Source organism: Diabrotica virgifera, chromosome 10, assembly GCF_917563875.1.
Source record: "Diabrotica virgifera virgifera chromosome 10, PGI_DIABVI_V3a".
NCBI lineage: Eukaryota > Metazoa > Arthropoda > Insecta > Coleoptera > Chrysomelidae > Diabrotica > Diabrotica virgifera.
The window spans coordinates 111,628,288-111,652,066 of record NC_065452.1 but is presented as its reverse complement, the minus strand read 5'-3'; the positions used below and the strand labels follow the sequence as shown (position 1 = coordinate 111,652,066).

At 32.8% G+C, this 23,779-nt stretch overlaps 1 protein-coding gene across 1 annotated transcript in view; it reads left to right on the top strand.

Moving 5' to 3' along the window:
* Positions 1–23,779, top strand: part of LOC126893323 (conserved oligomeric Golgi complex subunit 2) — a 65,655-nt gene that overhangs the window by 30,745 nt on the left and 11,131 nt on the right. The window contains exon 5 of the mRNA XM_050663369.1: positions 3,199–3,379. Coding sequence (XP_050519326.1) covers positions 3,199–3,379 — 181 coding nt within the window. The remainder of the gene's footprint in view (positions 1–3,198; positions 3,380–23,779) is intronic.

Genomic DNA, 23,779 nt, shown 5'->3' with positions numbered 1-23,779 from the left:
GCTATTATTACTGTATCATCTGCATATCTGATGTTGTTAACTAAGACTCCATTTACTCTGTTTCATGTTCCAGAGTTTCTCGCATTACCTTTTCAGAATAAGCGTTAAATAATAGAGGTGATAGTGTGCAGCCTTGCCGGTCTCCTCTCTTTATTTCCATTTCTTCAGATGTTTTTTTTCAATTCTTACTATTGCTCGCTGATTGTAATAGGTTATGTAATAGGATTGTAATAGGTGTGTTATGAGTCTTAAATCTCTTTCATCTAGGTTTTTAGTTTTCAGAATTTCCATGAGTCGATCATGTTTTACTTTATCAAACGCTTTATTGTAGTCTATAAAACAGACGTAAAGAGGACGGTTAACATCCAAACATCTCTGTGTCAGCACGTTGAAGGAGAAAACGAGAATATGACCCAATGACACCTTCATGACCCAATCCATTATTATTAGGAATAGCGTCGGGGACAGTACGCATCCTTGTTTAACTCCGCTTTGTATAGCTGTATCTTCTACCATTTTTCCCGCATGTTCCAGTCTGGCTCTATATCTCTTGTAGAATAATCTGATCGGTTTAATGTATTTAATCGGTAGTCCATATAGCTTCAGAATTCTTCTACATTTGCTCTCTTTTTATACTACGGAAGGCCTTTTCAAAGTCAATAATTATAGTTATATTTCGTTGCCATTCACTAGCTTGTTCCAAGATAATTCTTAGAGTACAAATGTGGTCGATAGTGGAGCGTTTAGCGCGAACGCCTACTTGGTTGCTTCTTAGTTTCTTGTCTAGCTCTGGCTTAGTCTATTCAATATAATCTTGGATATTATGTAGCACTCAGCAGTGTTATTCAGCCCTGTGATGGATGACCGAAGTTATCTTTAACGTTTACGTTAAAGTTAAGATAACTCTGACGGATAACTGTTTATCCATAACTATATGTCCATAACTATTTACGTAAATTCGGTGTGACGTATCCGTCACCGTTATGAGATAGTTATTTCTTAAACGTTAAAAAAGAAATCACATTTGAGTAACAAAGAGAACCTTATGTTAAAATAATAGAAGTTGGAGTGAGTGCGAGAGATTGATCGGAACATGGCACAGGATGGGAAGATAACCATAAAAGCAGCGTTGCGAGAGTTGGTACGATTGTACCAATGTGATACAATTAACAACCAAACTTTTGATACCAAAGTATCCTAAAGTAAAAACCTAAAATTTTGTGATGTAAGAATATGGCTTCAAATAACATTAAACGACGTTTTTTTAAGTTTTTGTACAAAATGGGTTGGTTTAATACATTTTGTGTCACTATTCCAGTCATTCCAGTGCATTTACAAAAATTTCTCTGGCAGCACTGCATAAAAGTATGTATGGTTCTACTTTAAATCCCTATGTTTATAAATTTCAACTTTTATATCTCGATTTCATTTTTGTATGATTTTTAAAATTGTATTACCCTTCTATTCTTAAATTATTAGCTTTATTTTCCATTTTTCAGGGTTGGTAAAAACCAAGGTTTTTTCAAAAAAACCAAAAAACCAGGTTTTTTGGTTTAATCCAAGTTTATTTGGTTTAAACCAGGTTTATTTGATACAAAGTATAATACGTCTAAATACTTTAAAAATAAATAAATTATTTTATAAAATAATAGTAATTAACAATGAAAAAAATGATGAAGACAATTTTTATTTTTATTTACACACAAAAAATTAATATAACAAAAAAAAAACATCTTCAAACGTAATAATATTCAAAATAACTAAGTTCGAAAGTAAAAAAATAGAATTTATTTATCTTAATTTTCTTCATTTTCAGCAGCTGTATTAAAAACTTGTAGTAAAAGTAAAAACACCAGTTTGGAGGCTCAATAAAAAACCAGGTTTTTTCTTAAAAAACCAGTTGGTTTAAACCAAGGTTTTAAGCATGTTGGTTTAAACCTGCCAACACTGCCATTTTTAATTATTGGTTTAATTTTATTATTACCTACGTGTTTTTAATTGTTACCTTAGGTCTATATTTTTGATATTTTTAATTTTGTGCTGCTTTATATTTGATATTAAATTTGATTCATTAAATTAATAAAATGCCGCATAAGCTCCTGGGATAACCTGAAGCAGCGTTCTACGTTAAATATTCGCTTGATTTCTATCTAAAAACAAATCAAAACAAACCTAACCTTAAATCCTTACATAACTACAAAGTTATCTCATAACTCGAGATTTAACGTCGCGTTATAAAGTGACAGTTAATATATCAGATAACTCAAGAACTGTCAAGAAATAACGCAAGTAGTTAAGTTAAAGATAGGTTTGTTCCAACTCGATACAAAACCGTTCTTGAACGGTTACGAGTATGCGCATGCGCGTAACGATTCAAGAACGGTTTTGTATCGAGTTGGAACAAACCTTATGATACATCACACCAATTCGATGATTATAACTTAACTACAGGATAACTTTACGTTATATTTAACGTGAGTGATTCATCACAGGGCTCGCCAATTCTCGCATTTACTTGCATTTACTCGCATTCTCGCATTTACTTTTTTGATATTTTGATGATTACACCCTCGTTCCATTCCTTGGTAGCTCCTCGTCGGCCCATATCTTGTTAATTTAATATTATTGTATAATGTATAATCCCTCTGGGGCTCAGTGGAGAACGTTGTTCAGATGGAAACACCAATAGCGATAAAGGAATTTATTTATAGAACCGACACTAGGGTAATTTTACCCCGGGAGAACTTTTGAACACTGACTGGTTACTGGTACGCGTTTAGTTGAAGACTGATGAAGACTCTATTTGAAGTTACATCTTGACAGCTTGAGTTGATTCTTGAGAATGATTCTAAATGTGTATTCTTTCTCAGCGGTGGCACTTAGTATTGGTGTCAAGCCACGCGCTGAGTATATTTACAAATATTGAGAACAAAGAAATATATTTGATCATCAAATTAAATAATGCAATTGCCCGAATTATTGTTTACAGTTTACAATTCGTGAACTAAATTAGAGACCCGTACATGTAATTATATAATAACAAATTGGTTCATGTCATATACGGGGTGGTAAAAATATACTGTTCAATATCGGATATGAATAATGAATGTTTGATATTGGACAATTATTATAGTGTTAATGTGATTGTTTTGATTGTGTTTAGTTATTTTTAATTCACAACCCCTTTTCATTTTTTAGTTATTTGAATTTGGTCCAGAGCGTGTTAAGGTCAGTTTGCAAAACCGAAGAATCATTAAGAAGATTGAAAAGTAGAAATGTAAATATATCTGAGGAAATTTCCCCACAATCTGACTCAGGATCAGATGAAATCAAGATTAGGGAGCAAATCAAACTTGATGTAGCTTATTTTCTTGAAAAGGTAAGTTGTTTTTATTTATAATTATTGTAATTAATAATTCGATGTGTGCCTAGAGGTCGATTTCATACCCACAAGCTGAAACTTGTTTTAATCGATAGACAGAGCCGTGCGGTACATCTTTTCAATATGATGCAAGTCTTCTTTTAAAAACAAAACATACTACAATATTAAATTAAATGAAATATGTATTAAAATTAAATAATAAACTTACGTGCATAGAAATCGGCCCACCTAAAAATTTGGTCATTTTTGAAGTCTCGTATTTCCTAAACCTGTTGGCCGATTTAAGTGATTTTTTATTATGTTATAGCCTTATTCTTCAACAATATCGCTGTAATAATATTATTGCTAAACAGGTAAGTGTTATTTTATACCGGGTGTAACAATGATAGTGTGTTTTTTCCTCAAAGTTCGGAACACCCTGTGGAATATTCTAGCGTATATAAAATATTTAAATTAAAACTCAACTGTAGCCTTAGGCTTTCTTAACATTTTGCTTTTTGATTCATTCACTTATGTTGGATAATAAAAAAGTTAGGTATTTTAACAACTAGCAACGTTCTTCATCAATACAGGTTGTTTCTAAATAAGTGCGACAAACTTTAAGGGGTAATTCTGCATGAAAAAATAATGACCGTTAACATAATACGGGATGTTAAATTTGTTCGTACAATCTGACGATTTATTTATTGCTCTAAAACCGCATGAGATATACAAATGAAATTGGGTAGGTTTTAAGAGGTAATTATTGCGCATTTTTTGACATACAGTTAAGAATTTTATATTCACCATTAGCGTGCATACGGGTAATATGACCGGGTAATATAACCCGTATGCACGCCAATGGTGGATATAAAATTCTTAATCGTATGTCAAATATGCGCAATAACTACCTCTTAAAACTCACCAAATTTCATTTGCATACCTCAACCGGTTTTGGAGCAGTAAATAAATCGTCAGTGTGTAAAAAAAATTTAACATCCCGTATCTCGAAAACAAAGCATTTGCGGACATATGTTTATAAATGAAACGGTCATTATTTTTCATGCACAATTTCCACTTAAAGTTTGTCGCACTTATTTAGAAACACCCTGTATTGATACTATTGATGGACCGAAGAAGGCTAATTAGATAGATAGATAGATAGAATATTCCACAGGGTGTTCCGAACTTTGAGGAAAAAACACACTATCATTGTTACACCCGGTATAAAATAACACTTACCTGTGTAGCAATAATATTATTACAGCGATATTGTTGAAGAATAAGGCATTTAAAAAAATAACTTAAATTGGCCAACAGGTTTAGGAAATACGAGACTTCAAAAATGACCAAATTTTTAGGTGGGCCGATTTCTATGCACGTAAGTTTATTTACAAAAATTATAATTTTATCAACTACAACAATCAGATTGGTGTAGTGTAAAGTAGCAGCTAGTGAGGATTTTTAATTTTGAAAAACTTCTTTTCCTACTATAGCTACCAAGACAGGGACAGTGTTAATAAAATTGTTAGTGATAAAATTCTCTTGCTACAAACAGTTCAAAATCCCTAAAGATTTCATGGCGTATGGTATCATTTTTGGGATAATTTACGCAATTCTTCTAGAAGATTATTTGCCTCTACATCCGATTCTTTTTCCATTGAAAGTATTGAATGAAGACATACATACACCTTCGTTTATTAATATGAAAATCAAATTATTTAATTTGATATGGAGCCCTCTCAACCAATATTTGACGTGTTTCGGAAGACATAATGAAAATATTCCATAAAGCAGCATCAGAAGGAATTTCTTGTAATATCTGTTGGCAGCCACAGCTACTGCTTCCCGGCTCTTGAGGAAGGAACTCCTAATGTTATTATTTCTTGTTTTTCTTCATCTCTAGAAAGAAGAACTAAATTTTTATTTGTCAAATTTGTAGCAGTCGCTGTTATGACGTAAACGGTTCACCTTTCATAACATTACTTAATTTTTTCCCTTCCTCTTTCTGCATGCCTTTCTTTTTATATTGACTTCCAGATATTTTTTTTCTTTTTTGTTCCATACTGTAAAAAAACAATTAAATAAAAATGCAACCGGGACTGGGAGAGATGGTTATTCCAAATAATAAAATATGATGGTACTATCACAGTATTTGAATAAAGTAAATAAAACAACAATAAAACTTGCTTGAAACCGAACATAATAAATAGTATAAATAGCCTACTGAGTTTTTTAATATGTGTCTTTCTTTAACTCGTTATTGAAATGAATTTAGTAAAAATAAAATAATAAAAAAGCAAAAGTAGTTAAATTTTAATATTTCCCAAGCAATTTTCTTTGACAAAATGCAAATGCTAGATACTATTTATTTGCGAAATATCATAGCATCATAATTTTTAGTTTCACTTACCTGATTTTTTTAAACACAAAACTGACTTTGAATAAATGCGAACACAACACAGTCAATTGCAACTAATAGAGACCAACGAATACTAAATTCAAATATTTTTAAAATGAGCAAAGTATCAAAAATAACCGCCCTTATAATACAAATATAATAGATTTACGCTGTCAGGTCATAATTCCTTTGATGAGCGCTCAACATAAATCTATAAATCGTATACCTCAATGTCGGAATAACACAGAACTTATAGAAATAGATAGTTTACTTACTTACTTAAGCCGTCCTCTTGTACCTTACGGTGTCGAGGTAAGTGGAGAAATCAAACGTCTCCATGCCTTTCGGTCAGTAGCTAGTCTTTCTGCTTCTCTCCACCCAATATTTCTTTACGCAAGCCTTTCCAATATTTGCGTTCCACGTTCTTGCTGGCCTGCCTCTTCGTCGTTTGTTGTCAGATGCCGCTTTCCATACCCTCTTTACAGTTCTACCTTCACTCATTCTCGCCATATGTCCGAACCACGATAACTGTTTCGTTTCAAGACTGTCTAAGGTCCTTCCAACACCGCACCTTTCACGTATGTCTTCATTTCTTATACGATCACGTCTGGTTACCCCTGATACCGCACGTAAATATCGCATTTCGCATGCTTGAATTTTACTACGGATGTTGTCGTTCACTGTCCACGTTTCACTACCGTAGAGTAGCACCGGCTCGTATACAGTTTGAAATACTTTCATTTTTATTTTCAGGCTTAACTCTTTCTTCCTAATAAAACTTTTATTTAGTGCATAGTATAATTTTGTTGCACTCATTACCCTGCTGTTTATTTCTGGTTCTATATTTCCTTGCCCATTCATTGTTGATCCTAGATACTTAAAGTCCTCTACTTGTGTAATGGTCTCATTATTCAGCTTTACATTTATATTTTCTTGAGTTTTCGATATTAGTAAAGCTTCTGTTTTTTCAATATTTATTTTTATCCCAAATTTCTTAAAGGCTTCATTCCAAACATTCACATTCACTTGCAAGTCTTTTTCTGATTTTGCCACAATTACCAGGTCATCGGCATATATCAACTCTGACACGTAAACTTGTTGAAGTTTATACACCCCAACCCTAGTTCTTTTTACCTTACCCCTGCATTCTTTTGCAATTTCGCCCATTAGAGCGATGAATAACAAAGGACTCAGAACACCACCTTGTCTTACACCTGTCCTTGTGTAGAATTCTAGAGATGAGCGATTGTTCGTTCTTACATTATCACGTGTACATTTATATATACTCTTTATTGCTTGGATTAACTTCGGTTTCACATTTCTACGGTTTAATATTTCCCAGATTTTGTTCCGTGGCGCGCGATCAAATGCTTTTTCCAAGTCCACAAAACAGAGAAACAACTTACTGTTATGCTCTAAAGCTTTTTCTGATAACTGTCTCACCGTGAATATGAGATCGGTTGTACCTCGCCCTGGCCTAAAGTCGCATTGGCTGTCATCCAGTGTGGCCTCGATATTTTCTCGCAGCTTTTTCTCTAGTATTATTTCGTAGATTTTACTAGCAACTACCAACAATGATATTCCCCTGTAGTTAGGACACTTATGTTTATCACCTTTTTTGTGTAATGGTAGAATAGTTGCAAGAGTCCAATCTCTAGGTATGCATCCGGTACGCCAACAACTACTTATGATCTTCCATAGTAATTGTAATCCGTCTCCTTCCATATATTTAATTAGCTCAGCTTTAATATTATCGTGTCCTGCAGCCTTGCCATTTTTTAATTTTAGAATTGCTTCCCTGTATTCTTCGTATGTTATGTCATCATCATCTTGTTGTTCATTTAAATTGTACTCCTCCCTGTCATTCTCTATTTCGTTGTTGTCTCCCATTAATAATTCCATAAAATGTTCCCTTCATCTTTCGGTAATCTCTTCATTTTTTAATAATATGTTACCATCTTTGTTCTCTAAACCTGTTACTCCGTTTGATTTCTTTTGTCTTAGATTTTTTAGGGTCCTATAGAGCAACTTCGCATTACCCTTACTATCACTTTCCATTTTATTTCCAAATTCTTCCCATTGACGATTCTTAGCTTCTTTAATTTTATTTTTAACCAATATTCTCTGTTCCTTATATTCTTGATAATTACTTCACTTTTATTGCTTATATACTTTTTCCACAATTTTTTCTTCTTCGAAACTTTCAATTTTATGTCATTATTCCACCAAGCTGTACCTTTCAGATATCTTCCTTTCGTTACACCACATACTTTACTCCCAGTTGCATATATCAGCTCCTTAAAAATATTCCATAATATTTCTATATCCTCCTCATTTTTCCAATTTGTTTTTCGTATTTATTCATTTAATTTACGACAGTATTCTTTCCTAATATTTTCAGACTGAAGTTTGTAAACTTTAATACTTGGTTGTTCGTAGCGATTTTCTTCATTTTTAATATTAAATGTCTGTTTTCTCCTTGTCTTTATTTTAGCTTCAACGAGAAAATGATCCGAGCTGATCTCATAACCTCTTTTACACGAACGTCCGCTATTTCATTTTTATATCTGTTCTGTACTAATACTAGGTCAATAACCATTTAGCATAATGCTAAAAAATCCATTTTTGTGTTTTCAAACTCATCAATAAGTTCCTCTTCTTTACCGTTTAGACTTTGTATATTCCACAATCCAATTTTCCAATACTTATTTTGTTTTTCATTTTTTTGCATTCATAGTTCTTTCATTGTTTGTATCTTTACGGTTTAGTTTTTGCATATTTTTGTCAAGACTCGTATCGATTTTGTTATATTCTCTCATGTCCATAATCTGTGCCACGTTCGTATCCATATCCATCCTCGAATTTGCATTAACTAGTAGTTTTTGAAGTTATACTTCTTTAGGCGCGATTGAGAGTAAAATTTTTCATAAATCTGCGCGCATGCGCACACAGACAGTATGACGTTTAGTTGATAATCTTTCAAATTATGTATCAGCGCAAATAAGCCATTAAAATAATATATTAGTGTTTTTTAGTAAATGTATTATTTATTATAATTTTGTGTCTTTGGATTTGTCTTCCTTGGGCGTAAAATAATAAAACATATATTTTTATATTTCACTTGTCACCGTGATGTGTAATTATGTATATCTGAAACGTCAGTAACATGCGCCTTGATGGCCTGGTTGGTAGAGCATTGGACCAGAGATCGAGAAATCGCGAGATTGCGGGTTCAAATCCCGGACGATTCATACTTTTTTCTTTTTTTTTTAATATTTGGCATTGTTAAGTTTTGGTTAATTTTTGGTAATTATTGTTAATCTTTTGTATTGTAACTGTTAAGTATATTTATTTCGTTGAAATTATATAATAGAAGTATAACTTCTTCCGTGCGTACAAAGTACACACACATTCTTTTTTGAACCAGTTGCTGCTACATTATCTCTGACTATTTCTATATCATTCGTACGATGGTTCCATCTCCATTTGGTGTCTTCAATAACGATAAAACCATAACCGATTTTTATTCTTTTGCCATTTGCCTTTTCTTTTGCTGCTATATGTCTAAGATTTTTTTTGCATATCAATCTCTTTAAGTGTTAAATCGCATTCAATGTATACGCGGTGTTGTTTATAACTTCTAAGATTACTTTTTGCTTTTAGTACTCTTAGTTTGTCTTCAAACTTACTAAACTCAATAATGCACATATTGTCGTTGATCTTTTGTACCTTATTTAACTCTGCCATTATTCGTAGCTCTTTATTTAAAAAGTTTCCTATTTCATTCCTAAGCTATTCCATATCAGACGTACTTATTGGCAAACCCTTTATTATTAAATTATTTTTCTTTGTTTCTTTCTGACAGATTTCTAAAGTTAGCTCTAATTTATCCATTTTTTGTTTCATACTCATCATTTCCTTTTTTAAATTTTTATTTTCTTGAATTATTTGTTTAAGCTTTTCTTTGTACTCGCTATTCTCTTTTCTGAGTTCTTCCATTTCTCCTACCAACTCTCCCACCATGTTTTTTATATCCTCTAGTTCCTTATCTTTCTTTTTATTATCAGTTATTAACGTTTTCATCATTTCCGTAATTTCATTCTCTCTACCTCCAGCATTCTTTTTATCGGGAGATCGATACACTTTTCTGCTCTTACTAAAGATTTCATCAAATTCATTACCTTTCCTTTTAACATCCTCTGATACATAAGCATCGCTGCCGCTGTCCGTCATCTTAATTTCAATTCCTCTACTATTACAAATCACTATTATAATTAATTGTTTGACTGTATTATACTCGTTTTCCTATTTCGATCTGAATGTTGTTTATTTTTATTTATAAAATAAATAATTGTTTTGACTACTTATTTACAGTAAGTTTTAATTCAAATTGTTAATGCACGAAAAATATGACACCAATTGCAACAAGGTCAAATTTATAAAACACCAATAATTAAAAATCACTTATCGATCGCAAAATGTTAAATCAAAAAACTTCTGTGTCCTTTGTACACAAACAACATTCACAACTCTAAATAATCCTAAATCAATTTACATCAAATATCTAAATGGTTTACGTGATAAAGCCCGCTATCGAGTTGTTTATCGACGACACCAAATAAAACACGACCGTCCTCCACGCTTGCCAATACTCAACTGTCAGAAATAGATAGCATTGTATATTAATATTTATACTTTCGGCTGACATTTAGTCCTATATATATTTTTAATTATTGAATGGTTCAATTTGTATTTTGATTTTGCTGATTATGCCGCCCCCTTGTGATGCCGCCTAATGCGACTGCCTCACCGCATCATACCACGACACGGCCCTGTCGATAGATTATGATACCAATACTCTATGTTTAAAATTTTACTGAAAATTTTCCACGAAAACCTATTTATTTATAACAATATTTAAACAAATTATAAAAAATTGCTTGCTTCGCTTCATAACCATTTACTAATTTTGGTTATTTTAAGACAAAACTTATTCTTGTGATTTTTCGTAAAGTGCTTACTTTAAGCATAAAATGCAAATAAACAGATACTACTACTAAATGTCGGTTTTTAACGTTCTCCGCCCTTTTTCGACTTCCAATCGCCACTTCGTCCGGTTGTTCCATATTCTCTTCTATGTCTCTTTCTCTTAACTCTCTGTCTATTCCTTCGCTCCAACTTTTTCTCGGTCTACCTCGTTTTCTCTTTCCTTCTGGTTGCCATTTTAGTATTTCCTTTGGTATTCGTTGTTCATCCATTCTTTGTATATGTCCAAAACAGATAAGTTGTTTTGTTAATAAATTATTCGTGATTGAAAACTCAATATATGGATACTTAGTTTCGAAAATTGATGTCTTTATTTAGCTAATTTAAAAAATAATACCATTATTTAACATATGACAAATTAATAATTTCAAAATTTTATGTATTGACAACTTAACGAAAACAAGTAATTGGACTTCGTAAGTCCTAGGTTTTCACCCAAAGTAATTGAAAGTAGAACTGGAAGACGTTATTTGAATTTTGGGTCATTTTTGCTAAAATTAAAATTAAAATAAGTAGTTAAAATTTCTCACCTGTAGTACCATACTTGGATTATAAGCTTTCATTTGACACCTCATTTGTCATTCTACCTGGTATAATGACGGAGGAGTTATATTTGCGGTCGGACGGACAGACAGCATAGGTCAATTTTATCACCTTTAGTACCATCCTTGGATTATAAGCTTTCATTTGACACCTCATTTGTCATTCTACCTGGTATAATGACGGAGGAGTTATATTCGCGGTCGAGCGGACCGACGGACAGACAGCCTAGGTCAAATATCTCACCTTTAGTACCATCCTTGGATTATAAGCTTTCATTTGACACCTCATTTGTCATTCTACCTGGTATAATGACGGAGGAGTTATATTTGCGGTCGGACGGACCGACGGACAGACAGCCTCGGTCAAATATCTCACCTTTAGTACCATCCTTGGATTATAAGCTTTCATTTTACACCTCATTTGTAATTGTACCTGGTATAATGACGGAGGAGTTATATTCGCGGTCGGACGGACCGACGGACAGACAGCCTACGCTAAATATCTCACCTTTAGTAACATTCTTGGAATATAAGCTTTCATTTGACACCTCATTTGTAATTCTACCTGGTATAATGACGGAGGAGTGATATTCGCGGTCGGACGGACCGACGGACAGACAGCCTCGGTCAAATATCTCACCTTTAGTACCATCCTTGGATTATAAGCTTTCATTTGACACCTCATTTGTAATTCTACCTGGTATAATGACGGAGGAGCTATATTCGCGGTCGGACGGACCGACGGACAGACAGCCTACGTCAAATATCTCACCTTTAGTACCATCCTTGGATTATAAGCTTTCATTTGACACCTCATTTGTCATTCTAGCTGGTATATTGACGGAGTAGTTGTGATTACAGACAGACGGACGGACAGACGGACGTGGATAATTCAAAGTTTTCACATTTTTTCAAAATTGGGTGAAAACAATATACATAACTTTAAAATTTCACCTCGTATAGACCAATAATAGACCCTACATAACACATTTTTGAGATTAGATTGTTTAGCAGCTTCTAAAAACATAAAAATATACAGGGTGTTTCATTCAAATTAAGGATCATGGACTATGTCATACTTGCGTGAGTCACCCTGTATATTTAAATTTAGGTTTAAACACTGCCTATTTGAATTTAAAAGTTAACGTTAGCATTTTTTATAATTTTTTAAAATACGGACAAACAATTTTATTCCATAAGCGATTTCCATACATTATAATTTCAAAATTTCACCCTGCATCATTCATAATACAAGCTACATGGTATAGTTCGTTGAATTCATGTTGTTAAGCAGCTTTTAAAAATATGTAGGGTGTTCCATTAAAAATAAAGCTTATGGACTATGCTAGGCTTGCGTAAATCACCCTGTACATTTAAATTTATGTTTCAAAAACGCTCATTTATATATAAAAAATCGACGGGTCTCAGCATTTTTAAATTTTTTTTAAAACAAGGACAGAAATAATTTTATTTCATAAGTGCCTTCCATCCTACTTATATATGTTTATAAATTTAACAAGAAATTAACACTACTTGCAGCCATTGTGTGTTTACGAGATAGTAAACATGTATTACATATTCTGAAATATATCTTGTATCGTTTGTGCTTACTATAATATAAATTATATTTCACTATTTAGCTATAATATACAGGGTGTCCCAAAAAGATTGGTCATAAATTATACCACAGATTCTGGGGTCAACAATAGGTTGATTGAACCTCACTTACCTATATACAATAGTGCACACAAAAAAAGTTACAGGCCTTTGAAGTTGCAAAATAAAAATCGATTTTTTTTCATATATCGAAAACTCTCAGAGATTTTTTATTGAAAATGGACATCTGGAATTTTTATGGCAGCAACATCTTAAAAAGAAATTAAAGTGAAATTTGTGCACCCCATAAAAAATTTATGGGGGTTTTGTTCCCTTAAACCACCCCAAACTTTTGTGTACGTTCCAATTAAATTATTATTGTGGCACCATTAGTTAAACACAATGTTTTTAAAACTTTTTTGCCTCTTAGTACTTTTTTGATAAGCCAGTGTTTATCGAGATATTTTGAATATTTGTCGAATCCACCACATATTTGTATATGGGTATGATTATATACACCTGTTAATAATCTGAAAATTTATTTATAACTTACATTTTTAGGTATATTTTGAAAAAGAAGCCACATCTCGGTAAAAGGTGACTTATCAAAAAAAGACTAGGAGGCAAAAAAGTTTTAAAAACACTGTGTTTAACTAGTGGTACCACAATAATAGTTTAATTGGATCGCACACAAACATTTGGGGGATTTAAAGGAACAAAACCCCCATAAAATTTTTATGTAAACATATTAAAAAAGAAGACACATCTTGATAAAAACTGGCTTATTGTAAAAATACTAGGAGGCAAAAGTTTTAAAAACATTGTGTTTAACTAATGGTACCACAATAATGGATTAATTGGAAGGTACACAAAAGTTCGGGGGAGGGGGTTTAAGGGAACAAAACTCCCATAAAATTTTATTGGGTGGACAAATTTTACTATAATTTTGTTTTAAGATGTTCCTGCCATAAGAATGATACATGTCCATTTTCAATAAAAAATTTAATAGTTTTCGATATATTGAAAAAAATCGATTTTCATTTTCTAACTTCAAAGAGCTGTAACTTTTTTTATGAGCACATTTGTACTAAGGTAAGTTAGGTTCAACCGAAGTATTTTTGACCCCAAAATGTGTGGTATAATTTATGACCAATCTTTTCGGGACACCCTGTATATTAACAATCCTTAAATCTAAACCTTATGCAGAGTAGTTTGCAGACTGTAGAGTCCATTACTGTCAAATTCTCTACATTTTCTTCTTTTTCAGAAAATTCAAGCATAATTCCCTCCATTTTTCTTCTTTTTCGCAAGGGTTGCCAACATAAATTTGTTGTAACTAGGACTAAGGAAGGTCTAGTTTCTAGTTAGTCTGTGCTTAGTCCATGTTTATTAATGCCATTCTTAAAATGAAGTTAGTTTTCGCTTAATCTCGGACTAAGCAATTTTTATTAATAAGACAGTGAGACGGCAGGCAAAACCATTCATATTTTAAAATATTGAGACGGTCTTGTTAGAGGGTTAAAACAACATCTCTCTCTTGGACCATCACTCCTAGTGGAGTATTGGGCGCATCCGCGTTTCTTAGCCGGTGGTGTAAGACCGCTGGTGGCCAGCTCACAGCGTCTTCTTTGTGTTTATTCTCTGGTTAATCTGCATACCAGTTATGGTATTATACGAAGGGATGATACCGTTAGGATGGGGTGTGTTATTACTTGATACACATTAACAGCCGATTTCATAATCATTCGAAAAAGTGGACTTTAGTAAAAGGAGGCTTTATGTTAAAGTGGACTTTAAAGCGGCTGTTAACGATGTTTGATTTCATAATTCGCTTTAAAGGATTCTTTTAGTAAAGTGTGTTTTAATGAAATTTTATACTGTTGGTTAAACTGAATTATGTTATATTTGAACTAAAATGGAAATAATGACATTTGAATGTCATACATTTTGCAAGTTTGTAGGATACTCCTCCTATAATTATTGTTTTTTACTACAAAAAGTTACTTATTATTACTTAATTATTATAATAATTATTATTACTTATTGTTATTACTATTTCTATATATTTATTATTACTCTACTTTTTTTTAATGACCTAATACTTGCTTTTTAATTTTATTATTGTATAGGTATTACTATTTAATAATAATTATATACACCTACTATTACTTAATTACTCATCAATAAAAAGTTAAATCTAAATAAATGGACAGATAACGAGATAACAAAAAATTACTTCTATATACAAACTTTAGCAAAGAGGAGGAATTTCTTTTGTTACAAAAGATAGAAATTTAATAAATAAATGTGAAGAATAAAGGAAAGGTTGGTACAATATTTTATTTGTTAAAAATAATTTAAATTATCCAAATAATTGAGTATCATGTACAGGCAAGCTAATGTTCATTTGCATTGCATATTTTGCAGAACAGAAGGAAAAAGAGGATAGAAAGGGAAGAGGCAGAATATAAAAAAATAAAATTATTGGAATTAAAAATAAAACTACCTAATAGGCCTGGATACCGCGCACCAAAAAAAGTTGATTAATAGCAAGCTGAAAATTTGTTAATAGCTTAACGGTGTCTAGTCAGACAAACTTTGATGTATGGGAACACTGGAAGTTTAAATTGTGGAACAGTTTAAAAATTTGGAAAGTCAGATTACGAAAATGTCCCATGTATTTTGTCGGACAGAACATCCAATTGATTTGCTACCCTTTCATTAAACTCTCATGCAAAAATCAGACTGCTATTACTAACTAACATGATTCCTGTCATTTGACATGTCCTTCGTGTTCCACTCATTAAAATGCCCAGTTGGTGATAAACACCAGTCTGATTTTTGCATGAGAGTTTAATGAAACGGAAACAAACCAATTGGAAGTTCTGTCCGACAAAATACGTGGAACGTTTTGGTAGTTCTACGTTCCAAATTTTTAACCTGTTCCACAATTAAAACTTCCCCCATTCCAGTGTTCCCATACATCAAAGTTTGGCCGACTAGACACCGTTAAGCTATTAACAAATTTTCAGCTTGCTATTAATCAACTTTTTTTAGTACGTGGGATCCAGGTCTATAAAAAAAATGGGATAAACTACAATAAATAAAAAGTACAATATATTCATTTTGCTTTTATTAATAAATATATTTACAATCTACCAAAGTTCATTTATTAACACAGTTATATTATTGTTTTCTGAAATATTTTCATTATTTTTTATCGGTTGTAATTATTCATCGTTTGCTTCATCTTCAGTTTTATTCACAGGAAAATTGTCATCCATATCAATGGCAATATTATGAAGCACTCTAGTTGCAACAATCACGGTCAGGTTTTCTAATTGTAGTCTCATTCCTAAGCGGAGTATACGAAATCTTCATTTCCACAACCCATATTGCTGTTCTACTACTTTCCTTGTTCGTCACTGTCACCAACCAATATGTAATGGCCAAAGATACCACTTTCAAAATTCAGGGGCTTAGGGTCACACAAACATAACTATATTAAACTTTTTTTTTTTTTTGGTTTATTGGCTTTGGGAAGAACCCGTTTTGCCACGAAAATTTATAACATTTAAAAGTCTATACATATAACTGAACACAATTTGGTACAAATACAATTTTTACAAATCTGTACATATAAATACAGTAACTGAATACAATTATTTGGTACAAATACAGTTTTTACAAATCTATACATATATATTTAATACTTAACCGAATACAATTTGGATTGGTTGATACAGACCTAAAAGTTGAGGAAATTATAAGCGTCTCCTCGTACGACCCAAAAAGTTACAAAAAATAGCTCTTACTTCGGGATTATGGATGCACTCCAGCATAATGGAAAGATAATTTTGAGGAAACGGGATTTTTAGTTTAGTTAGTTCCGTAATAAGGTAAGAGGTGGCATTAGAATTATGACTGCATTGAAAAATTCAGTGATTAAAGTCGTCAAAACTGTCACTGCAGTCACAGAGGGGGGATGTGGCCAATTTCATCTTATAAAGCTTGGAGTTGACTGCTCCGTGTCCGAAGAGGCACCTAATGTATTTGGTGTTAATTTTTCTATTGGGATGGCTTCTTTTAGCAAGCTTTGTAGAAGGAAGTGTTGGAAAAAGCGTGCAGTACTGAAATGCATTGTTAGATCTAATTGTTGTCCATTTGTCTGCCCATTTAGTTCTTAAGTTTTGCTTACATATAGATAATGCGTCTTGTAGCGTTAATTCGGGGGCTTGTTTGCCATCAGTGATAGCTCTTTTTGCCAGTTTGTCAGCTGTTTCGTTTCCCGTTATGGAGGAATGCCCTTTGGCCCATATGAAGAATGTATTTATCTGTTTATAATCTAAGGCTCTTAAGGTTGTCAAAATTTCCACGATTATTGAGTTATTGTATATGGAGGTAACCGGGTACACCAGAGCTGATAAAACAGATTTCGAATCCGATATTATAGCCAAGTTTGACAAGGGTAGCAGTGAATTGTTTGCCCAATCCAAAGCCTTAAATATAGCAAGTGCCTCTGCTGTAAAGATTGTAGAGTTTTTGTTTAGTTTAAACAACAAACTTTCGTTTGTGTTTTCCCTGTACACTGCACATCCTGTTCCAGTAGGGGATTTGGATCCGTCTGTAAAAAATTTATGTACATTACCTAATTTCTCTAATTCTATTTGCATAGATATGTTATTAATTGCTGGGTTATCATTATATTCTGGAAAAATAATATTTGGTTGTGTAAGACATATATCGAATTTAGCCGTGAAGAACGGCAAACCAGAATCATCACGTAGTTCGATGTTTGAGACTGTTGCAAATGCATCAGCTAGAGGGGGACAGTTTCTGTTGTGCCAGTATTTATTAGTGTAGCTATATGCAGTTAAGATGCCTAAATTTTTAATAAGGTCGTTGTGTGTAAATCGTTTTTGTTTAACGACGAATTTTTCAGCTAGTAACTGTCGTCGAAGTTGCATGGGGGGTTCGCCACACTCTGCAAGGAGAGCAGCTGTGGGAGTGGATTTAAATGCACCAAGAACAATGCGTAGAGCCTTGAACTGTACCCTATCTATTTGTGAAAGTCTGGAATTAGTGGCTGATCCATACAAGAAACAACCATAATCTAGGATAGATCGAGTGTACGCTCGGTAGAAAATCAAGTTAATGTTAGGGTCAGCGCCCCAATGATATCTGTTAATTGCTCTTAGGATATTAAGACTTTTTTCACTTCTCTTAATGCATCTTGATATGTGATCGGACCAGGTCAGTTTGCAATCAAATGTGATACCCAAATATGTGTATGTTTTGCAAACAGGTATAGTGTGATTTTGAATTGTAAGGCTATTAAGTTCTGGCAATTGGTGTCTGGTAAAAAATACAATAGCAGATTTATGAGGTGATATTTCAAATCCCTGTTCAGGAAAGTATTTAAAGCAGCAATGCACTATATACTTAAGATTACTAACACATTGAGAGTAGTTTTTATGAGTAGTGTATATAGAAAAATCGTCAGCATATTGTAAAATTCTTGCGTTCATACCAAGGTTGTGAACATCGAGGGTATAGATATTAAATAGCAGCGGGCTCAACACCGACCCCTGTGGTAGACCCGAGTTAACCTCTCTAGGACCTAGAGTATTTGTATTGCATTTTATAAAGATCTGTCGTCTGAGGAACATATTAATAAGAACAAATGCAAATTGTGGTGGTATATGGATGTATGTTAACTTTTCATATAAACAATCCAACAGCACGCTTTCATAAGCACTAGAGATATCTAAAAATAAGGCAGCTGAATAATGGTTTTCTGAAAAAGCCAACTGAATTTCCGTTGCAAGATTGGCTGCACAGTCGAGAGTACCTTTACCTCGCCGAAAACCAAACTGGGATTGGGGGAGGATGTTATTATTTTCTAACCACCATTCTAATCTGAGTTTGATAATTCTTTCCAAAGTTTTTAATACACAAGACATTAGAGAAATGGGTCGCAGAGCTTTGTTGTCACTGACCTTAGGAATAGGAATAATTAGACACTGTTTTAGTGAGGGGTAATCCGTATCTCCTGAAAGTATATTGTTATATATTTTGCAAAGAAAGTGTTTCGCCGAGTCAGGGAGCTTTTTAATCATCATATAATTGATGCCATCTAAGCCTGGAGCAGTAAGTTTTGACGATTTGATATTAAGTTCTAACTCTCTTAGTGTAACTGGGGCTAGAAGAGAATGATCATGATTACTGGTGGGTGTGTAGTGAATGTAAGGACTAACAAAACTTGGAGCTACTTTATGAAAAAGTATTTCCGCCTCATCTTCTTCACATGGTTGGATATCATTTTTCTTCTTTTGAAATCTATTAATCCGGCGCCAAATTTCCGAGGGATTTGAATTCCTATTGAGTTGAGTACAATAGTCTGCCCAAGCCTGTTTGGCTTTCAATTTGAAGGTTCTTTTGCAGAGCGCATCTATTTTTTTTACATTGATATAATTTGAAGTTATCATATTGCGCTTGTACGTTTTGTAAGCTTCCTTCCTTTGGGTAACTAACTGTTGACATTCCTCATCCCACCAAGGGGGATGAGGAGCCTTTTTAGGAGAGAAGGGGTAAGTTTTTTAAGAGCTGAATCCGCCGAGGATGTCATTGAATTGGTGATAAAGTTAATCATTTCGTTAGTATTGTTGAAAAGCGGAATCTCGGAGAAATCTTTATCAATTTTTGTTTGAAACAATGCCCAATCAGCTTCTCGCATAGACCATTTATGAATGGGGGTAATATTAATATTATCAATTCTGAGTTGTTGTAACACAAATGTGATAGCATAATGGTCAGAGCCATACGTATCTGCTTTAACAGACCAAGAGAATTGTGAGCTAAAGTTGGACGAAATGAGGGTAAGATCAACACATGATGGAGGAGAGCCAGGGGCAGATACTCTGGTAGGAGATCCGTCATTTGCAATGATAAAGTTGTCGAAGTATTCTAAAGCTTCCATGAGTATGTTACCGCTATGATCATTGTTTATAGAGCCCCAGGCTCCATGATGGGCGTTAAAGTCGCCACCAATAATAAAATTATGCGGAATTTGTTGAAAAAGAGAAACAAAGTCGTTCACTGTGACTGCAATGCTACCTGGACGATAAATACTAACCACAGATATTTTGGTGCCATTGACATCAATATCAATGCCACAAACTTCAATATTTTTATTAAATGTTTGGTTGAATACTATATTATTGTATTTAATATTATTAGAGATAATTATGCTAACACCTCCACCTCGTTTATTACGTCTATCTTTTCTAACAATATTAAATCCCTGTAAGGACATTTCATACTTAGGTTTGTACCAAGTTTCCGAAATAAGAGCTATATCAAAGTGTTCTTCTGTAAAAAGTTGCGTAATAGAGTTTTTATTAGAGTACGCTGATCTAGCGTTCCACTGGACAATTTTTAAACCGGCCATATCAGATAAAGAAATGTTTAATCACGCTGTTAATTATATTTTCTACATCTTGTATAGAGGGAACTGAACTATTAATCGCAGGGTTTCGAGCAGGAATGTCTGAAAAGAAATTATTGATTGAATCCTTCAAAGTAGTAGCGAATTCATTTTTAAGATGTTCATCGTTATTTTTAGATACATTTTTATTATAGTTTCCGAACTGGAATACGGGGCTAGCACAAAAGCTAAATTCGCTTGGAGCGGTAATAAGCGTAGGAGACGATGGGTGTATTTTTCGTTTTTTTCTAGTAGAAGCTGCAGTATTTGAAATATTTGCAATGGAAGGCAAATGTTTTGATGAGCTTTGAGCAATATTGGAATAGGTATTTGGCCTGGAAACTAATGAAGGGAATTCAGTAGTGGATGACAGTAACGGAGCAAATCTGTTTTTTTGAACAATACTAGTGTAGGCAGGATTGTCAATAACTTTTTCGGCCTCTTTGAAAGAAATATTAAGGTGTGCCATTGCTTCCTTAGTTCGTTTTTGTTTTTTATACTCTGAACAATCTCGATTTGTCGAGTTGTGTGAATTAGAGTTACAAAAAATGCAGAAGTTATCACATTGAGTGCATTCGTTATCATTTTCTTTGCCGCAGTTTCGGCATTTCTTTTTTCCTTTACATTGAGATGCAGAGTGACCGTAACGAAGACAATTGTAACACTGCATAACAGGATGAACGTACGTGTCTACAGGACATCTCACTTTATTTATATAAATAAATTGGGGAATTTTGTTCCCTGAAAATGTGACAATTATCATTTGACGGGGGATTTTTTCAATCACTCCGTCTTTTATTACTTTTCAAAACATTCTTTGCACCTTACGAACAGAACACTCTGATTTTATAACTTTAACAAGATCATTTTCAGTCAGATATGTATCGACCGATCTCACAATACCTTTTTTTTCAGTTAAATGTGAGGGGATATAAGCTATCAGTTTATTGTCTTTGAATACCGAATTTTCCACTAATTTGTTCGCAACTAACCCTGAATTAACTTCAATTTTAAGTCTATTACGACCCACGCTACTAATTTCTAAGATCGATTTTTCGTATTCTGAAAGTGCTAACAGTTTTTCACCAAGTCTCATTGGATGCAATCTTCCCACATTCAAAACTTCGTGTTCCACAAAAATTAAGTACGGACCTGTATCTCTTGACGTAAATCGATTATTAATGGAAATATCGCGTTTGAAAGACTGGTTTGGCTGATCTAAATTACTTGCTGTTGTTGTTAATGAGCTTTTATTGTTATCATTATCTGCTGGAAAAACTTGATTTTTGTCCCCTGTTGCAATATTATTCTTATCGGCTTCTGTAAATCCGCGAAAACCATCTTGATTAATATTTACATTTGAATCGTCGAGTTCCATGCCATCCAGAACCCTGATATCCTCGATTCTTATATTTGAAGATCGCGGCGGCTTCCCGCCGCCAGGTGAAGTTCCCGACATCCGTCCCAGACAGAAGTCGGATTTTTAAGTATAATTTCCCAGTATAAATTAAGTAATGAATCGACTTACTTGTAGAAATCCAAAAAACTTAACCAAATAAATGAGTAAAAGGTAAACAAACTGTGTATTTTTTGCGGCAATTAGTGAATCGACTTTTAAATCAAACACGTCTAATCACTAAGAGACTTGATAGACAACTGATATTAAACTTCTTATTTAAGATTCACATGAACTTATGTCCACTTGCTTTAGTTCTGATTTGCACATGCATACTTAGGTACATAAATATAACGTTCATTTACTGTAACACTAATATTTCTGTAGATGAAAATAAAACAAAATGTAGCTACGTTTGTGTGATTCTAAGCCCCTGAATTATGCTTCAGTCTACTATTATTAAAATTGTCTTATTTGATGGCCACAGTACAACAATATCTCTAATTTTAAATTTTGCATCACTGACTAAACATTCAATGCAAAAAATGATTTTCTGGACCTGAAAATTTCTGCATCCTGGACACCTGCAGAATCTATTTTAATTAAAGTATAACCCATATTGCACTCATTATTCTAGGGAATGTAGCAATCTTGTAAAAATCTTCAACAGCTTTCCATCTCTTGATGATTCTTGCAATTGTAAAGGATATTATTTTTAAACGCTTTTATTTAGTTCAATAGTTTGCGTCAAATCTTTAGACGTTAATTTGACTGCCTTTTCTTCAATGCAAATGAATGAAAATTTGCAGACATGCATTCGCGGGAACAATACACGAATAGTCAATCAAAATTTTTTTTTCATGTTTATTGTTTAAATAAAAAAAAATGATTTTAATGGAAAACGCTTAAATTCTCTTGTTTTTTACAATGTAAAAACTTAAAACTTTTACGGATTGTATAGCTAATGATATGAACAATACATAATTTCACTTTTTACGTTAATTGTTTACGTTATGCTTCATTAATAAACAATAAAGTTTCAAATTTTTTGCCGATTCCGACTACTTTTCACGTTAGTACATCATAAATATGTTTTATACATATTTTAATAAACATGACATATTTTAATGTTTGAAAAGTGTAAGACTAAAAAGTAAAAAATAAAAAAATATGGAAAAAAAAAATTTTAAGAAACGCTTTTCTTTAGTTACGAGTGAATAAAATTAAAAATATTATAAAAAAAATCAACCAAAAAGCAAAAAATAAAAAAAAAATGAAAAAATCTAACATGTTCGGTAAAGAAAAGCGTGGGGCGAAAACCGTTTATTCGATGAACACGCGCCACGCTTTTCTTTGACGGATGTGTTAAGATTTTTTCAATTTTTTTTTATTTTTTGCTTTTTGGTTGATTTTTTTATATTTTTAATTTTAGTCACTCGTAACTAAAGAAAAGCGTTTCTTAAAAATTTTTTTTTTCATATTTTTTTATTATAATTCTACTTGCTGAACCTCGGGACACTACCGTAAAATCAGCTACATTTAATTGCATACTTCCTGATTCATAAAATCCAACAGAATTTGTTGCATGGGAGTAATGCATCCACCTCTAAAATAAATAAACAGCATTGTTTTTACTTAGCTTAATATCAACAAATTTTTAGTCAGTTACCTAATAGTAGGCAAAGTTATTTGGTTTTCTATTTAAGAAGGCACACAAAACTGTTTGTTTTCAACCTAAATCTTTGATAAAAATCCAGATCATCATATTATTATTGTTCAAAACGGTTTGTTCTTCATCTGTTCTGGTTAATTTTTGGTCTTCTGAATACAATACATTTCTTGAACTAGACGTTTTAAAATAATACATAATTGTGCTTTTAAAGTACAATTAATTCATCCTAGTAATAATATAATTATTATTATTGACTATGTTAACCTTAAAAGTTAAATA